Raw genomic sequence first — 16,902 nt, 5'->3', positions numbered from 1 at the left:
GATCAAACCACCTCACACCACACATTGTCCTCAAACATCTCATTTCCAGCACATCCATCCTCCTGCGCACAACTCTATCCATAGCCCACGCCTCGCAACCATACAACATTGTTGGAACCACTATTCCTTCAAACATACCCATTTTTGCTTTCCGAGATAATGTTCTCGACTTCCACACATTCTTCAAGGCCCCCAGAATTTTTGCCCCCTCCCCCACCCTATGATCCACTTCCGCTTCCATGGTTCCATCATTTACTTTTATTACCATGATCAACATTACATACAAACTAACTAATATTTAAGTTTATTCCTTCTCTAACTTTTAATTCAACATTAACTTACGGAGGCAGTCCTTGCAGCTACAGCAATAGCATACTCAGCATGTCGCTCAAGATTTTGTAGTTCAGCTGAGTGTGTTATTGGAACACTAATCTGGTTCCAGAAATCCAAATCTGGTCCAGGGGACATTGTGTAAAACACCTGGTGAAAGCAGAAGTAAACATATCAATCTTCAGTATATTCTCATATAACAAAGACCACACACATTTTTCCAGTAACATATTCATATGCATCACATAGAGTAGTGCTTTCACAAGATCCCTAATTTCCCATATTCTGATTAATTTGCATTATATATCTTAATTGATAATTCTTTTACACAAAAATTGGTGTGATTCTTCTAGTGGTTTCAGTATAACACAGAGTCAAGAGGCTTCCATTCCTATGTCTTCATGGAGTGTTTAGAATCCAAATTGTAGAATCCAGTAATACATTTTAACTGGTAAAATCAGATTTAGCCATTCTTTTAACTTAATAATCAAAATCCTAAATCTGTAGCTTGAAAAAATTATGAATAATTCTTCTTAATACTTCTTTTTTCTTTTATAAAGAGCAACACGACAAGGCCAAAGCATAACCCAATCAAGGGCCATTTTGGATGAAAGAAATATTATTCAAATAATGAAAAAAACAATAGAATCTAACAAGAAACGCTGTTTGTAGACCTGACTGTTAAAGGTGGAAAGGTTACAAAGAGGGAAAGACAAATGGAGGAAGAGAATTCCAAAGCTTGATTGTTCGAGAGCAGAAGAACGTATCACAACAGTCAATTCTTGAGTGGCCAGTCTCCACACAAAAACTTTGGAAAGCAGCAGCCACCCATATGCCATATAAGCAAGGAAACATGCAGATAGCTTACGAGAAAGAGACCAGATTGATACCAATAGAAAAGAAATATAGGAGCAACATGGATGAAGGGTGGTGATGCCACGAGAATTAAGACGGACGACTTTTGAGTCTAATATTGAGTCAATATTAGAGATAAAACCATATAGATATGAAACAGCTCTTTACAAGAAGAAGAATTATGGGCACTTACAAAACACACCCTGCTTTTGAGGAGCAGACTTTGCAAAGTTGATTAAGTTGGGGTTTTCTGAACAAAGTAGAGGACATGGGTATCCCAACAATTTTTTTTTATCATTGTAGGGTTGAACTGTGGTGTTCAGAAATTCCAAGGAGGGTAATGAATGACTTACATAGAGAGTAATGTAATGGGTAAGAGAGATGTGTGGAAATAAAAAGAGCGTGGTTGAGAGAGCAGAAGAGGGTGTTTTGAAATGGTTAGGGCACATGGAGAGAATGAGTGAGGAAAGATTGACCAAGAGGATATATGTGTCAGAGGTGGAGGGAACGAGAAGTGGGAGACCAAATTGGAGGTGGAAAGATGGAGTGAAAAAGATTTTGAGTGATCGGGGCCTGAACATGCAGGAAGGTGAAAGGCGGGCAAGGAATAGAGTGAATTGGATCGATGTGGTATACCGGGGTTGACGTGCTGTCAGTGGATTGAATCAGGGCATGTGAAGCGTCTGGGGTAAACCATGGAAAGTTGTGTGGGGCCTGGATGTGGAAAGGGAGCTGTGGTTTTGGGCATTATTGCATGACAGCTAGAGTCTGAGTGTGAACGAATGGGGCCTTTGTTGTCTTTTCCTGGCGCTACCTCGCACACATGAGGGGGGAGGGGGATGGTATTCCATGTGTGGTGAGGTGGCGATGGGAATGAATAAAGGTAGACAGTGTGAATTGTGTGCATGGGTATATATGTATGTGTCTGTGTGTGTATATATATGTGTACATTGAGATGTATAGGTATGTATATTTGCGTGTGTGGACGTGTATGTATATACATGTGTATGGGGGTGGGTTGGGCCATTTCTTTCGTCTGTTTCCTTGCGCTACCTCGCAAACACGGGAGACAGTGACAAAGCAAAATAAGGAACAGAGAAGGGGGCCACATGAGGATATTCTCTCAAAGGCCCAGTCCTCTGTTCTTAACGCTACCTCACTAATGCGGGAAATGGCGAATAGTATGAAAGAAAAGAAATATATATATATATATATATATATATATATATATATATATATATATATATATATATTTAGATGTCAGTTGTTGTTCACTGATGATACAGCGCTGGTGGCTGATTCATGTGAGAAACTGCAGAAGCTGGTGACTGAGTTTGGTAAAGTGTGTGAAAGAAGAAAGTTAAGAGTAAATGTGAATAAGGGCAAGGTTATTAGGTACAGTAGGGTTGAGGGTCAAGTCAATTGGGAGGTGAGTTTGAATGGAGAAAAACTGGAGGAAGTGAAGTGTTTTAGATATCTGGGAGTGGATCTGGCAGCGGATGGAACCATGGAAGCGGAAGTGGATCATAGGGTGGGGGAGGGGGCGAAAATTCTGGGAGCCTTGAAGAATGTGTGGAAGTCGAGAACATTATCTCAGAAAGCAAAAATGGGTATGTTTGAAGGAATAGTGGTTCCAACAATGTTGTATGGTTGCGAGGAGTGGGCTATGGATAGAGTTGTGTGCAGGAGGATGGATGTGCTGGAAATGAGATGTTTGAGGACAATGTGTGGTGTGAGGTGGTTTGATCGAGTAAGTAACGTAAGGGTAAGAGAGATGTGTGGAAATAAAAAGAGCGTGGTTGAGAGAGCAGAAGAGGGTATTTTGAAATGGTTTGGGCACATGGAGAGAATGAGTGAGGAAAGATTGACCAAGAGGATATATGTGTCAGAGGTGGAGGGAACGAGGAGAAGAGGGAGACCACATTGGAGGTGGAAAGATGGAGTGAAAAAGATTTTGTGTGATCGGGGCCTGAACATGCAGGAGGGTGAAAGGAGGGCAAGGAATAGAGTGAATTGGAGCGATGTGGTATACCGGGGTTGACGTGCTGTCAGTGGATTGAATCAAGGCATGTGAAGCGTCTGGGGTAAACCATGGAAAGCTGTGTAGGTATGTATATTTGCGTGTGTGGACGTATGTATATACATGTGTATGGGGGTGAGTTGGGCCATTTCTTTCGTCTGTTTCCTTGCGCTACCTCGCAAACGCTTGAGACAGCGACAAAGCAAAAAAAAAAAAAAAAAATTATATATATATATATATATATATATATATATATATATATATATATATATATATATATATTTTTTTTTATACTTTGTCGCAGTCTCCCGCGTTTGCGAGGTAGCGCAAGGAAACAGACGAAAGAAATGGCCCAACCCCCCCCCATACACATGTATATACATACGTCCACACACGCAAATATACATACCTACACAGCTTTCCATGGTTTACCCCAGACGCTTCACCTGCCTTGATTCAATCCACTGACAGCACGTCAACCCCGGTATACCAGATCGCTCCAATTCACTCTATTCCTTGCCCTCCTTTCACCCTCCTGCATGTTCAGGCCTCGATCACACAAAATCTTTTTCACTCCATCTTTCCACCTCCAATTTGGTCTCCCTCTTCTCCTTGCTCCCTCCACCTCCGACACATATATCCTCTTGGTCAATCTTTCCTCACTCATCCTCTCCATGTGCCCAAACCACTTCAAAACACCCTCTTCTGCTCTCTCAACCACGCTCTTTTTATTTCCACACATCTCTCTTACCCTTACGTTACTTACTCGATCAAACCACCTCACACCACACATTGTCCTCAAACGTCTCATTTCCAGCACATCCACCCTCCTGCGCACAACTCTATCCATAGCCCACGCCTCGCAACCATACAACATTGTTTTAACCACCATTCCTTCAAACATATCCATTTTTGCTTTCCGAGATAATGTTCTCGACTTCCACACATTCTTCAAGGCTCCCAGGATTTTCGCCCCCTCCCCTACCCTATGATCCACTTCTTACCCTTACGTTACTCACTCGATCAAACCACCTCACACCACACATTGTCCTCAAACATCTCATTTCCAGCACATCCATCCTCCTGCGCACAACTCTATCCATAGCCCACGCCTCGCAACCATACAACATTGTTGGAACCACTATTCCTTCAAACATACCCATTTTTGCTTTCCGAGATAATGTTCTCGACTTCCACACATTCTTCAAGGCCCCCAGAATTTTCGCCCCCTCCCCCACCCTATATATATATATATATATATATATATATATATGTAATTACATATATATATATATATATATATATATATATATATATATATATATATATATATATATATATATATATATATATATATATATTTTTTTTTTTGCTTTGTCGCTGTCTCCCATATTTGCGAGGTAGCGCAAGGAAACAGACGAAAGAAATGGCCCAAACCACCCCCATACACATGTATATACATACACGTCCACACACGCAAATATACATACCTACACAGCTTTCCATGGTTTACCCCATACGCTTCACATGCCCTGATTCAATCCACTGACAGCATGTCAACCCCGGTATACCACATCGATCCAGTTCACTCTATTCCTTGCCCTCCTTTCACCCTCCTGCATGTTCAGACCCCGATCACACAAAATCTTTTTCACTCCATCTTTCCACCTCCAATTTGGTCTCCCACTTCTCCTCGTTCCCTCCAACTCCCACACATATATCCTCTTGGTCATTCTTTCCTTACTCATTCTCTCCATGTGCCCAAACCATTTCAAAACACCCTCTTCTGCTCTCTCAACCACGCTCTTTTTATTTCCACACATCTCTCTTACCCTTACGTTACTTACTCGATCAAACCACCTCACATCACACATTGTCCTCAAACGTCTCATTTCCAGCACATCCACCCTCCTGCGCACAACTCTATCCATAGCCCACGCCTCGCAACCATACAACATTGTTTTAAACACCATTCCTTCAAACATACCCATTTTTGCTTTCCGAGATAATGTTCTCGACTTCCACACATTCTTCAAGGCTCCCAGGATTTTCGCCCCCTCCCCCACCCTATGATCCACTTCCGCTTCCATGGTTCCATCCGCTGCCAGATCCACTCCCAGATATCTAAAACACTTAACTTCCTCCAGTTTTTCTCCATTCAAACTTACCTCCCAATTGACTTGACCCTCAACCCTACTGTACTTAATAACCTTGCTCTTATTCACATTTACTCTTAACTTTCTTCTTTCACACACTTTACCAAACTCAGTCACCAGCTTCTGCAGTTTCTCACATGAATCAGCCACCAGCGCTGTATCATCAGCGAACAACAACTGACTCACTTCCCAAGCTCTCTCATCCCCAACAGACTTCATACTTGCCCCTCTTTCCAAAACTCTTGCATTCACCTCCCCAACAACCCCATCCATAAACAAATTGAACAACCATGGAGACATCACACACCCCTGCCGCAAACCTACATTCACTGAGAACCAATCACTTTCCTCTCTTCCTACACATACACATGCCTTACATCCTCGATAAAAACTTTTCACTGCTTCTAACAACTTGCCTCCCACACCATATATTCTTAATACCTTCCACAGAGCATCTCTATCAACTCTATCATATGCCTTCTCCAGATCCATAAATGCTACATACAAATCCATTTGCTTTTCTAAGTATTTCTCACATACATTCTTCAAAGCAAACACCTGATCCACACATCCTCTACCACTTCTGAAACCACACTGCTCTTCCCCAATCTGATGCTCTGTACATGCCTTCACCCTCTCAATCAATACCCTCCCATATAATTTACCAAGAATACTCAACAAACTTATACATCCGTAATTTGAGCACTCACTCTTATCCCCTTTGCCTTTGTACAATGGCACTATGCACGCATTCCGCCAATCCTCAGGCACCTCACCATGAGTCATACATACATTAAATAACCTTACCAACCAGTCAATAATACAGTCACCCCCTTTTTTAATAAATTCCACTGCAATACCATCCAAACCTGCGGCCTTGCCGGCTTTCATCTTCCGCAAAGCTTTTACTACCTCTTCTCTGTTTACCAAATCATTTTCCCTAACCCTCTCACTTTGCACACCACCTCGACCAAAACACCCTATATCTGCCACTCTATCATCAAACACATTCAACAAACCTTCAAAATACTCACTCCATCTCCTTCTCACATCACCACTACTTGTTATCATCTCCCCATTTGTGCCCTTCACTGAAGTTCTCATTTGCTCCCTTGTCTTACACACTTTATTTACCTCCTTCCAGAACATCTTTTTATTCTCCCTAAAATTTAATGATACTCTCTCACCCCAACTCTCATTTGCCCTCTTTTTCACCTCTTGCACCTTTCTCTTGACCTCCTGTCTTTCTTTTATACATCTCCCACTCAATTGCATTTTTTCCCTGCAAAAATCGTCCAAATGCCTGTCTCTTCTCTTTCACTAATAATCTTACTTCTTCATCCCACCACTCACTACCCTTTCTAATCAACCCACCTCCCACTCTTCTCATGCCACAAGCATCTTTTGCGCAATCCATCACTGATTCCCTAAATACATCCCATTCCTCCCCCACTCCCCTTACTTCCATTGTTCTCACCTTTTTCCATTCTGTACTCAGTCTCTCCTGGTACTTCCTCACACAAGTCTCCTTCCCAAGCTCACTTACTCTCACCACCCTCTTCACCCCAACATTCACTCTTCTTTTCTGAAAACCCATACAAATCTTCACCTTAGCCTCCACAAGATAATGATCAGATATATATATATATATATATATATATATATATATATATATTTTTATTTTTCTTATTTGCTTTATATATATATACAGATAGATAGGGGATAGGGGATTAAGAATACTTCCCACGTATTCCCTGCGTGTCGTAGAAGGCGACTAAAAGGGGAGGGAGCGGGGGGCTGGAAATCCTCCCCTCTCGTTTTTTTTTTTAATTTTCCAAAAGAAGGAACAGAGAATTGGGCCAGGTGAGGGTATTCCCTCAAAGGCCCAGTCCTCTGTTCTTAATGCTACCTCGCTAACGCGGGAAATGGCGAATAGTTTAAAAGAAAAAGAAAAAAGATGGATAGACAGACAGTCACTACACTTAACTGATTTCAGATTATAAGCAATACCCATTTTGTCTTAAACATTCAGAAATGTAAACAAAATTCTGAAAATCAATGTATTTTATTCTTTAACATCCATTTTCTATATAGTATATTCTGCCAACAGAGTATGGGCTTTTGGGTATGAGCCAGATTGTTTCTTTCTTACAGCTTTTGGATCCCTCTTATATCTTTAATGTTTGCTCTATTGATTTATGTTATCTTTGAGGCCTAAAAATCAATGTTTCTTATTACAAAATCAGATCTGGAATTTAAGTGAAATTTCAAATTTTGCCGTGATATCACTACAAAGTAAATATACGGTACATGAGTTTTCCTCTACCATGTGGCTTGTGTTTGCCTCTTTCCACCAAACAAAAAAACTATGCTGAAGCACATGAATACAATATACAAAATGCAAGTACCAATAAACACACTTACACACCTGATACCCTATAACTTTACCACGTGAGGGTACTAGTTCCCACCAGATTTCAATGGAAGATTCTGATGTAGCAAGGCCTCGCAGATTCATAGGAGCACGGACCAAGTCTGGTTCTGTATGAAGGTGTAAGATCTCGCTGTAAGGTCCAGGGCCCTTTGAAGTCCAAGCCCGCACCTATATTATTCACAAGAATAAACATAAAGTACCCATATTACTAATATTCAAAACAAGTAAAAAACTAAAATTATTTTACTAAAAATGGAGCCTTATATTCTAGATATTTGTTAAAGAATGTGATAATACAGTATCAGGGAGTTCACCACAATTCAACATAGTGAAGGGATTTAAACAAATAAAGTGATGAAGAATGTTGGCTTGGACATGTAGGGGTATTCTGGCATTCCAAAGGAGTCTTAGCAGGCAAGCAGATGATATCAATGTATGTAAAGGGCTTTATGTATAATGAAGTCTTAATATAATGAGGGAAAGGATCTGCTGTGTGAAGGGAAGGGGTAAAGGCAGCATTATATGTCAAGAAGGGAAAAACTGGTATGTAGCACACTTACTGGTACTCAAATTTCCCCTAATACATAACTTTCATCGCTACCTCGCTAACGCGGGAAATGGCGAATAGTTTAAAAGAAGAAAAGAAACATAACTTTCATAAACTGAGAGGGGCAGGTGGACAGTATGCTGGGGTTAAGGTCTGGGAGGAGAGTCAGTTGCTGTGGTGGTAGTCTTGAGAGAGATAATACAGAAGTTGGTATCCAAATTTGGAAGTGTGTATAAAAGGAGGAAGTTGAGAGCTAATTCGAATAACAGTATAGTAAAAGGTTAAGCAAGGGAAAATAGGTTAGAGTTAGAATTTGAATTAGGAGAACAGGGAGGAAACGGAGTGCTTCTAATATCTGGGACTGGACACTGGCAGCAGACAAAACCTATGAAGCCAAAGTGAACCACTGAGTTGGAAAGGGTACAAAGATTCCAAGAGCACTGAGGAGTGTTTGGAGAGGTCGCTGTCTGTGAGGGTAAGGATGGGTATGTTTGATGATATAGTCATCCTCATGATGTCGCACGGGCACAAGTCTTGGGCCTTTAATGCAAATGAACAGAAGAGGGTTGACATTTTGGAAATGAAATGCCTAAACATATGTGGTCTGATGAGGGCACATTGAGTAAGGCACTATATCATCAATGTGCTCCCTGAATTTATTTTTCATTTACAATATCTTCCAAGTATAACACATTTTCTATCTATCTATCTATCTATCTATCCCTGATGCCTGTTCCCATCTGTAACTCCTTCATAGGGGTGGTCATGGCAATAGTCTCCATGACAAGTGAACTCTAATGCCGCTTCGTAACCCTTAACAGGCCACTGGCAGAGGGCAACTCTAGCACAGTGTTTGCAGAGGTTCCTACCTAATGTCCCTACTGACAATTTCTACCTAATGCTCTTGCCTGATATTCCTATCTACTACTTCTACCTAACATTTCTAATAAATGCTCCAGGCTAAACGTTCCTACTTACTGATTCTATCTAATGCTCCTACCATTTTGCCAAAAGGCAGAGCTAGCACATAGTGCTCACTGCAGGAAAATCTAGAGTTACAAAGAATGAGCTGTTTTTTTTTTTAACTAGTGGTAAGTATGACAGAGAGATCGTACGTTTGTGGACAGAATGCTAGCAGTTCACATGTGGGTGAGACAGAAGGAAAAGGCAACTTCCTGGTCATTTTCTTCACTCTCTATTTCCTTCCTTGTAGGGCCCTTTTAAGAAGGCATCAGTGTATTGTTATCTATAACTTATTTGCTCAAATTTCTCTTCATTAAATTCCATTAGGAGCTCTTACATCATACTTTTCCTTACATCCTTATAAATATCACAATCATAATTAAAGATAGTTGTGACTCTATTACCATTCCTTTTAGTAAAACAAAAACACATCTTGACTTGGTTCCACTTGCTACTACCTGGAATTTACTGTTGGTTAAAATTTCTTTAATCCACTCTAATAGGAGGAGACCAAGAAGGTGTTAAAAGGATGGAGTGAAAGAGGCTTTGAGTTACTGGGGCCTAAGTATTTAGGAGAGGAAGATGTACCATATGCATGGCACAGAGTCAACTGGAGTGATGCGTATCATTCAGGGGTAATGTGCAGTCAATGGGTTGAACTAGGACATACAAAGCTGTCGTGGGAAAACCAAAGAATGGTCTGTAGTGCTTTGTTTTTGATGTATTTTACATAACATCTAAAAGGTGGATGTGAGAAAAATAAGGCAGTCCTTCATCTGTTCCTGATGCTACACCACTAATAGTAAACACATAAAGAAAAATGTGGGTAGCTATGTATATTTCAGAGAATGATGGAGGTAGTAGGAAACTTCTGAAGAAAAGAAACATTTGGAGAAATCACTATGAAGCAACTTTTACAAAATTAAGATAACATGTACCTATATCATTCATATGCTATCAGTTCCATAGTGTGGACTACAAGCATATAGTTTCCCAGTTCATACATGATGTGCATGAGTCAATGTAGAAGCCATATGTCCCTAATGTGCCACCATGATATTGTTTGACTGATAACAGAAAGATAGGCAGATGCTGTAAATATAGTATTTTTCACGGTAAAAATAATGGCACTCTAATACAAATACACTATCCAGAATACCCTTTCTTAAAATGCTTAATTCTAAACTTTCATATACAAATCACCAAGCTGACCTAAAAAAGTAAAGCAAAAATATATCAGGTTACAGATTCTTTTTTCATGTTGAAGGCTCGTCATGAACAGAAGTCCACATCAAGGCTGGGCCTTTATGAGAAATAGAGAGAACAATGAAAGGAAAAAGAAAAGACAAAGGAAAGTATTCAAGTATTTTAGAGGAAGTGAAAAACCTGTCTTTTAAAATGTGCCAGGTCATATACTTGATATTGTAGCTACTGTGTTATTCTATTCCAGTGAAGCGGACCACTCATACACTTTTAATAAGGTGATCTTCAAATATATGATAGCTTTAAATGACTGCAGCACAATTACAAGTAATCACTTACCTTAAATGTATAATCCATGTTTTCTTCTAAACCGTCAAAAACAATGCGTTTGCCATCAGTTACATTTTTATCATGCTTGAAGTCATTATTGAGGACCACATTTTTGCTGAACTGTAATTCATACTGAATGATAACTCCATTTCTCTCACTTGCATTTGGTAAATCCCAGGTGAAAACAATTCTCCCTGGAGTCTGATATCTGCCAATACAGAAATAAAATCAGCTTTCAGAAATAAGTTTATTTTTAGTGACATTAATGATATCTGTCATTTGAAATAAGCCAATTCTTCTGATTATGTTACACTGCATTACAATATATCACAAGAGAAGACACATGAAAGGTCTCTTATCAAACAAGCCAAGAGAGAATAGTATGTGAGTAATGCAAGAGACAGAGATACTAAAAGATTTCATACATACATCAATAATAAGAAACATATGAGGAGTGGGATAGGACCCTTAATAAATGATGACAGGGAACCCATTGTGGATGATAAAAGCATAGCAACAACCCTAAACAAGTTTTTTAGTTCTATTTCTACACTAGATAGCAATGGCAAATTTTGAGACAGTGATCCACACACTAGAAGAGATAGTCCTAAAGAAATTATGCCTCCACTCTGGCAACAATAATATCCTGCACATGCTCAGAATATGCTAGATGTAGTATTACTGGGCAATAAAAATAATCAGCACTACTACTTCGACTCCCAGAACTCCCACGACAGTCAACTGTGTACTCTACCCAGTGTTTAAGAGTTAACTTCCATCTTACCCATTCCAACCTGCAATCTTAATTCTGAATTACAGTTGATATTCAACACCTAAGATAAAGATTTGTTATACAGTCCAAAATATAGAGAATCAAGTTATACCAATATCCATCCAATGCACTAATTCAAGATATGGATGTTAATCTTAATACTCTTACCTGTAAGTGATATTGGTAGGAGGTCCTGAAGGAGGAGCTTCTGGGGTAATATAGTACTTAACAGCTTCTTCACCAAAACTTATATGATTACGACCAGCCACTCTAATCTCATATTCAACGCCTCGCTGCAGATCATTTAATGTTTTGTGTATCATTGAACGACCCTCCAAGGTTATGGTCTCAAGCTGTTCCCCTGTTTGGAGAATAAGGAATGCAATAATGAGAATGAAAAAAAAATGGTGTCAATACATCTTTTCGAACTGTTTGCCATTTCCCAGCTCAGAGAGGGTTCGCTGTTTCCCAGCTCTAAGAGGGGTAGTATCAGGAAGAGATGACTAAGCTTCAGAGAAAAAGTCCTCTATTGGCTACTTCTGTTCCTTCTTTTGGAGAGCTATAATATATTAGTGGGAGGGAATAAAGAATGCATGAAAGAGTAGGCTTCTTCACATGGGTTGGGTTTACCACTGGCATACTTCAAGAATCAATCTTGAAAACACTGCTTTTCTTAATCTATGTAACACTTGCTAGAAGGACTAGACTCACACCCAAATATGTTTCAGATGAAGCCTAGGTCATAAACAAAATAATGAATGATGGGGGCTATATCATCTTAACTGAGGTCCTAAAAAGCTTCAAAGTTGCCATGATGCATGGTTGATGAAATTCAACTGGAATAAATGCAAATGTAATGAGGAAGGGATACAGTGTAAGATGGCCTCAATCTTTAGGAGTAGAAAAGTATGAATACTTCCTACATATCCTCTCTATGTCTTAGAAAGTGAATATGAAGGGTTGAAGCAAGGGGCTGGAAACCCTCATCTTGTATTCCAATTCCTGAAAATGGGAACAGAAGAGGAGCCAAAAGAGAAGTGCTCATCCTCCTTAAAGGCTCAAGCTGGAGTATCTGAATGTGAGTGGATATACCCAATATGAAAAGAAGGGAGAGACAAGTAGTACATTTTAGGAGAGGAACATAAATATTCTAGTTCTGAGTGAAACAAAGCTCAAGAGTAAGGGAAAGAATAGTTTGTGACTGTCTTTGGGGTAAAGTCGTGGGTTAGTGTGAAGTTGAGACCTGAAGAATGGGTAGCACTTCTGCTCATGAAGTTGTGGGTTGTTAAAAGAGTGTGAGGATGAGTTCCAGACTGATACAGGTAAAAATTAATGTGAATTAAAAGAGGTGGGTGATTATCAGTACTTATGCACCTGATTGCATAAAGTATGAGGAAGAGAGCCATGTGTTCTGGAAGGAAATGATGGAGTGTGTAAGTGGTTTTGCTGTGTGAGCCTGGGTATTAGTGATGGGTGATTTGAATGCTAAAGTGGGTAATTTGGCAATCAAGGGTAAAAGTGGGGGATGGGGTATTTGGTGATGTGAATGATAATGGTGAACAGTTTGTTAAGTTGCGTGCCAGAAAGAACTGGTGAGTGGGAATACCTGGTCTTAAAGAAGGGACATACATTAGAAACTGTAGGTGAGTAGGAAAGATGGTATGCAGCCACTGCTGGATTAAGGTACTAATTTGTAGAAGTACAAGGGACTTTTGGACAAGAATCAACTGATAAGGGCAGCTGATGGGATGTCAGATCATCAAATGGTTGAGGCAATGGTGAAGATTTGCAAAGGTTTTCAGAAAAAAAAAAAAGGAAATGATATATGTGAAAGAAAGGAGGTGAAAGTGAGCAAGCTTGGAAAAGAGGCTTATGTGAAGTGACACCAGGAGAAATTGATAACAGAATGGCAATGGATGAGAGTAAATGAAGCTGGTGCAGTGGGTGAGGAATGGGAGGTATTTAGGGAAGCAGTGTTGACATGTACAAAAAAGTGTGTGGCATGCATAAGGTGGGAGGACGACATGTGAGAAAGAGTAGTGAGTGATGGATTAATGAAGGCAAGTTGCTACTGAAAGAAAAAAAAGAGAGGTGTATGAGCATTACTTACAGGGAAGGAGTGCGAGTGATTGAAAGATAAGAGAAAGCAGCACAAGGTTTAGAGGAAAGTGCAGGGGCTGAAAAAGAGGACAAACTTCTGGAAGAGTAAGAAAATGTTTTGGACGGAGGTTAATACTGTGAGAAAAACAAGAAAACACATGAGAACATCACAAAAGGGGACAAATGGGAAAGTAGTATCAGGCAGAGATGAAGTACTCTAAAGTGCTGCTGAATACGTTCATAATAGGGTGGCAGATGTCGAGTGGAGTGGTGTATGCAAGGGAGGCATGTAAGGTCAGGAATAAGTGGGGACTTTTGCCATGGTCACAACCTTGACGGGAGTTCCTGGAAGAAATGGGCATCAGAGATTGACAGATAGGTATACAAAATGAAAGTCATGGCAACTGGTTGGGTGAAAAGAGAAAAGGAGATGAAAGCCTTGCATAAGATGAAATGTGGCAAGGAGGCTGAAGTGGATGATATTGCAGGTGAATTTCTTAAGAAATGGATTGACTGTTGTTGACTGGTAAATTAGGGTTTCAATGTATGTATAAATCATGGTAGGATGCTTGAGGATTGCCTGAGGTTCCTACAGGTAAGACATTGCGCTACATGGGCAACTATCACTCTAGAATTTATCACAATGCTAATTGTTGTTGATTGTAAAATAAGGCACCTCCATATACTGAGAAAATGCATATGTGAATTCAAATGAAGGTGGGAAGAGGCAACCCACATAAGTACAGCTAAGGTCCCAGTCCCATAAGCTATGGGGCCCAGGATGCAAGATACGTCAATCTCGTTTTTCTCCCAAATTCAAGATTCCTAAATCATATTAGATGAAACATTGAAATTCTGAATAACTTTAACAGGACCTAAAATGGCTACATTCAAACTTCATTGGATGTATGGTCAAGATATGCCCCCAAAGCAATATGAAACCAAAGCTGACTCAGCAACATCCTCTTCATAGGTCAATATTATCTTCATTTTAATTCTGGTACCATTTTCCCCATTAGCACTCTCTTCATCAGTAAGACATGTTGATTTATGAACTGAGTCTTCATACTAAACTTCAAAAGTCATATAGACCTTTGATCTCTGAATCCATTAAATTCTAAAGTCTTAATATTAGTGATTCAAAATATTTCCTCTACATTTTTCAAAGTCCACAACTTGTAAATTCTCCTGCTGTAAAAATTAACACATCACTAGATGCTGGACTGTACTTCTAAGTTAACAACAATATGTCCACAGCAGAAATATAGAACTGATGAGTATGATGTGAGGGTTATGTCTGGACAATGACTGAAAAGCAGTAAAGCAGGGATGAGGTGATGAAGTCAAGCCTCAGGTAAAGGGGTTGGGATTAATAACTAATTTTCAAAGTAACCTTAAATTTTGACAAGTAGTCTTTTCTCATCAACAGCAATGCTTCATTTGAATTTTCATTAACTAATAACTAATATGAGATGATATAACTGATATGTCTGGGTATTACTAATAAAAGTGCTCTATACCTTAATCAAAATAAAGTGCATTGCACTTAACTCTGCAACTATTTGTCATGCTTAAACAAAGAGAAGAAAAGAAGAATTCTATTTCAATTATCCAATACAACTGTATCATGTTTTAAAGAACTTACCCCTGGGCCCATATCTGAGACGATAGCTCATTATCTCTCCATATGTTTCTGTTGGAGCTGCCCATTCAACATGAACAGATAACTTCCCTGTGTCTCTGTCAACAGTACCACTGCAATATGAAAGAATACACAAGATTATTAACTACCCATTATTTTATTTTCAGTAACAATACACAGATACAAGAACTCCCTGAAGGGGAAGGCCAAGGCAAAAGTCTCCATAACTGGTGAACTCTATTGCTGGTTCTTAACCTTATGTGCCTTACTCTTAACAGGCCTCTGGCAGAGTGCAGTGTTTCCAGAGGCTCCTACCTAATGTTCCTACCAACTAATTTTACCTTATGTTCCAGTCTAATGTTCCAAACTACTACTTAATATTCCTGCCTTTGTTCCTATCTAATACTTCTATCAAATGTTTCTACCCAACACTCCTGCCAAATGTTCCTACTTTCAACTTTTATCTGTTGATCCTAACATTTTGCCAAAACACAGGGCTAGCACATACTGCTCACTGCAGGAAATCTAGAGTTATGTAAAATTAGTTGTATGAGTAAAGTACTGTCAGATGTTATGTAGAACAAGGAGAGACTATGCTTGCAGAGAGAATGTCAACTGTCCACATGTGATGAGGCAGAAAAAAAAAGACAGCTACCTGGGTCAGAGGGGTGCAATTTGACAACCACCAATGTGCTGGCTCACTATGTAGTTGTCACTAACCCCTAGATATCCAGGCAGGTAGTACCAGTAAAATACCTCCCTGGCTGGTGGCTAACTCCAACTACAACTTAATGAAAAATCCCAATAAACATTATTTGTGACTAAGGAGGCATATATAATGGCAGTCATGGATTTGAGGTGAAGCATTTAACCATATTCTCAAATGTATGTACAGTGCTGCTTTAAAGTGCTCTAACTGATAAATCATTCTATTTGTTAAGAATGTTGTTAAAGAAAAATGCTTTGTCTAATTCAGAGTAAAATGCAAGTCCTCTATCAAAGCCCCGGGTAATACTGAATATCTACATCAAATCATCTTTCAACCATATCTTTTCTAAGGTAAATGATATGTCTGTCAGTCTGGAATGTATGAAACTCCCAGTTTTCTACTTCATATCTTTGCGAGGTGGTTATTATGGCATCTCTTCCTAAACACAAAGTAAATAATCAATTCCCAATGCATATAATTATTGTAAAATTGTTCAGTCTCAGTTGTCAAAGATGTAATTGCAGACTTACTTAACAAGAACTACAGGTTTGTTTGGAACACCCCCAGGCATCTGTATCCTCACAGGTGTAGATCTGGCACCATCGCCTTTCCTTGTGATAGCCGACACCTGGATCTGATACTCTGTGTCTGGATGTAGATCTGTGACAACATAGTTTGTTGCCTCGCCATTATGAACAGTGTATGGAATGAAACCAGGATCCATGATCCCTCCTCCCTGAAATTAATAGTCTTATTGGCACAAATCAACTACTTCATATTATAAGCTCTCCTCCCTAAGACAAAATCGTCTACACAATGAAAAAAATTTAAGAGAGTAGGT

At 39.5% G+C, this 16,902-nt stretch overlaps 1 protein-coding gene across 1 annotated transcript in view; it reads right to left on the bottom strand.

The window, feature by feature from the left end:
* Window positions 1–16,902, bottom strand: part of Lar (tyrosine-protein phosphatase Lar) — a 704,213-nt gene that overhangs the window by 48,181 nt on the left and 639,130 nt on the right. Inside the window, exons 15-20 of the mRNA XM_071659561.1 lie at window positions 16,592–16,797; window positions 15,356–15,465; window positions 11,779–11,971; window positions 10,848–11,046; window positions 7,790–7,963; window positions 343–480 (exon numbers count right to left, since the gene is read on the bottom strand). Coding sequence (XP_071515662.1) covers window positions 343–480; window positions 7,790–7,963; window positions 10,848–11,046; window positions 11,779–11,971; window positions 15,356–15,465; window positions 16,592–16,797 — 1,020 coding nt within the window. The remainder of the gene's footprint in view (window positions 1–342; window positions 481–7,789; window positions 7,964–10,847; window positions 11,047–11,778; window positions 11,972–15,355; window positions 15,466–16,591; window positions 16,798–16,902) is intronic.

This window comes from Panulirus ornatus, chromosome 68, assembly GCF_036320965.1.
Source record: "Panulirus ornatus isolate Po-2019 chromosome 68, ASM3632096v1, whole genome shotgun sequence".
Classification (NCBI taxonomy): domain Eukaryota; kingdom Metazoa; phylum Arthropoda; class Malacostraca; order Decapoda; family Palinuridae; genus Panulirus; species Panulirus ornatus.
Note: the sequence above shows the minus strand (reverse complement) of the source record. Positions and strands in the feature narration are given on the sequence as shown.